Source organism: Otolemur garnettii, unplaced genomic scaffold (genome assembly GCF_000181295.1).
Source record: "Otolemur garnettii isolate 467f Iridium unplaced genomic scaffold, OtoGar3 scaffold00116, whole genome shotgun sequence".
NCBI classification, from domain to species: Eukaryota; Metazoa; Chordata; class Mammalia; order Primates; family Galagidae; genus Otolemur; species Otolemur garnettii.
Genome location: NW_003852511.1, coordinates 4,359,849 through 4,362,770, shown reverse-complemented (window position 1 = coordinate 4,362,770; position 2,922 = coordinate 4,359,849). Strand labels below are relative to the sequence as shown.

The window sequence follows — 2,922 nt, the reverse complement described above, 5'->3', positions numbered from 1 at the left end:
CCCAGCCTCAGACCAGATAACAAACTACCAGCATCCCCAGTGCACTGCCAAACAGGCCCAGCCTCAGACCAGATAACAAACTACCAGCATCCCCACTACACTGCCAGCCAGGCCCAGCTTCAGACCAGATAACAAACTACCAGCATCCCCACTGCACTGCCAGGCAGGCCCAGCTTCAGACAGAGACCGCAGATAACTATGTAACTTTGTGCAAATTAACAAGTATGAATTTAAACACAACTCTGTCTCAATCCAAAATCCATTTATCACTCTCCACCAAGCAATACGGAGTTACCAAACATGGAAAAAGTTTCTTTACTCCAGAGGGCTGGTTGGAAAGGGAGCAGTGTTAGGCAGGAACCAATGAGAATGCTCTGTGAGGGGCCAGGAAAGGCAGGCAGCACCACGGCACAGGAAGGGACGGCTCCAGATTGTGGGCTGATGCCAGCACATGCCAGAATCCAGCCAGCTGCCAGTTCTGTCACTGGCCAAAAGCTGAGAATGGGTTTTCTTTTGTGTGTGTGTGTGTGTCCTGGTGTCAGCAGAGGGTGTGCTCACCGGCAGAGGCACCAATTCAGACTGCAGCTGCCCAAGCTGCCCAGGGTCCAAATAGACCCCCAAGGCCATTCCCAAGGGGATACTTCAGGCACTCTGGGTGGGGAAGCTCTGCTTTAATTTCTGTTGCCACACTGTCAGGACATTTCACTAACAACTACCTCATCTGACATCTCTTCCCTCAGACAAAAGCAATCATAAACTGCTACTATCTATCTTTTGCATAAATTATGCAGAGATCAGGCTGCCAAAGCCCTGGCCGCCAGTCCACAGTCAGAGCAAGAAAAAGGGAAAGGCAATGGGCAACAGGCAGAGGCCCACCGAGAGCACCCCCACCCCACCCCACCCCCTAAATTCCACTTTACTTGGCATTGTCTGGGGGCGTCAAGCTAGGACACCTGCAGGCAAAGGGGTCTGGCAGAGACTAACCCACGTGAAACGGAGTTGCTATTAGGAAGGTCAGAGAGAACAGACAGGAGGGTGTCTGGCCTAAGGGTTCCATCCCAAGTCAGAGTCCAGTAATGAGCTCTTAGTGGAAAGGATACTAGGACATGCTCTGGCAGTTCCTCCTTTTTCACCGGCACGACTGACTGCACAGTTCCTCAGGGAAATGTCCTGCAGTTTGCTCAGCTGACTGCAGGAAACAGAGTTCACGCGACACATCAGCACACGCCCCGTCCAGTGGCCCGGCAAAACCCAAACAGCATTTCAGACACACAGCGATATGCCGAAGGGAACATACAAATGCAGTAACAGCCAGACGCAGTGGCTCACTCCTGCCTTCCCAGCACTCTGAGAGGTCGAGGCAGGTGGATTGCCTGAGCTCAAGAGTTCAAGGCCAGCCCGAGCAAGAATGAGACCCTGTCGCTATTTTTAAAAATATTTGTGTGTACATGTGCATGTGTGTATATGTACACACACACACACACACACAGTAATTCATCACTGAAATTAAGACAGCGTTACCCAAAAAATCATTACAAATGCAACCGAGGTCCTTTGTGTCTCTCTCTACATGACACAGTCCTCTCCTCTCCCATGTCCCAGGGGCAGCCTAATACTACATTTGGGGTGTATTTAATCAAAAACATTTTGCAATACTTTCACACTATATTTCCATATCCCTAAACAATGATGGCATCGGTGTACACTATGAAGTTTGATGTCAAGGGTAGTCTACTATGTAGAGCCTTTCAAAACTTACTTTTTTTTCCCTCAACAACCTATTGCTAAGCTAAAGATTTGGCCTTATGGACACACAGGGCTCCAAAGCATTCATTTTCACACCTTATAGGTTTTTACTGTATGAATAGACCACAATTTATTTGCTCTTCTGTTGACATTTGATTTCGATTGTTCAAAACCATACTAAACACTCCTGAATACTTCTTGCACTCAGAGTCAAAGTATCTAGAGATGCGTCCTGGTGAGTGTGCTCAGCCTCTGCTCTACTACCCTCAGCAACCATTTCTTAAGTGCAGAAAATCTGTGTTCTCTATTCATTGAAGGAATCCACATGTTGTGTCCAAGAACACAGAATCTGGAACCAGACTGAGTTCAAATCCCAATTCCACCAGCTTTGGGCAAGTTAATTAACATCTCTGTGTCTCAGACGTCATAGCTTTAAAACGCTATGGTGCACACACACAGTATTCACAATTGTCAAAGTGGAAACAACCCCAAGTGTCCAAGGACAAATGAATGGATAAACATGGGGTAAATACATCCAAAGATATACTGCACAGCCTTAAAAAGGAAGCCTGACATAGCCTCCAACATGGACCCACTGTGAGGATATTATGGTAAATGAAGTAAACCTGTCACAGAAGGACAAATACTATACGATCTCACTCATATGAAATGGAGACAGAAGGCAGAACGGTGGTTTGTGTGCCAGGGTCTGGGGAGAGGGGAAATAGGGAATTACTGTTGCACGGTAAATTGTAGATGATGCAAAAGTTTTAGAGATTGGTTGTATAGCAATTTGGATATAGTTAACACTACTGAACTAAACACAGATGGTTAAGATGATATATTTTACGTGTGTTTTACTATAATTTTTTAAAATGCTATAATAATTTAGTGAGTTAATAATATCTGTTAAGCTCTCAGAACACTGCCTAGAATACTGTAATTCACCTTTTATCACTTAGGTACTTATAAAATTAAACACAAAATTTGCAAATTGACCGACAGGTTGAAAAATTAAACAAACAAAAATAGTCTAGGCACAGTGGCTCACGCCTGTAATCCTAGCACTCTGGGAGGCTGAGGTGGATGGATTGCCTGAGCTCAGTAGTTTGAGAAGAGTTTGAGCAAGAGCAAGACCCTGTATCAATTGAAAATAGGAAAAAAAAAAAAAAAAAA

General features: G+C 45.1%; 1 protein-coding gene across 1 annotated transcript in view; it reads right to left on the bottom strand.

The window, feature by feature from the left end:
- TBCE (tubulin folding cofactor E) overlaps nucleotides 1-2,922 on the bottom strand; it is a 76,346-nt gene that overhangs the window by 22,074 nt on the left and 51,350 nt on the right. Inside the window, exon 5 of the mRNA XM_012809912.2 lies at nucleotides 1,101-1,189. Coding sequence (XP_012665366.2) covers nucleotides 1,101-1,189 — 89 coding nt within the window. The remainder of the gene's footprint in view (nucleotides 1-1,100; nucleotides 1,190-2,922) is intronic.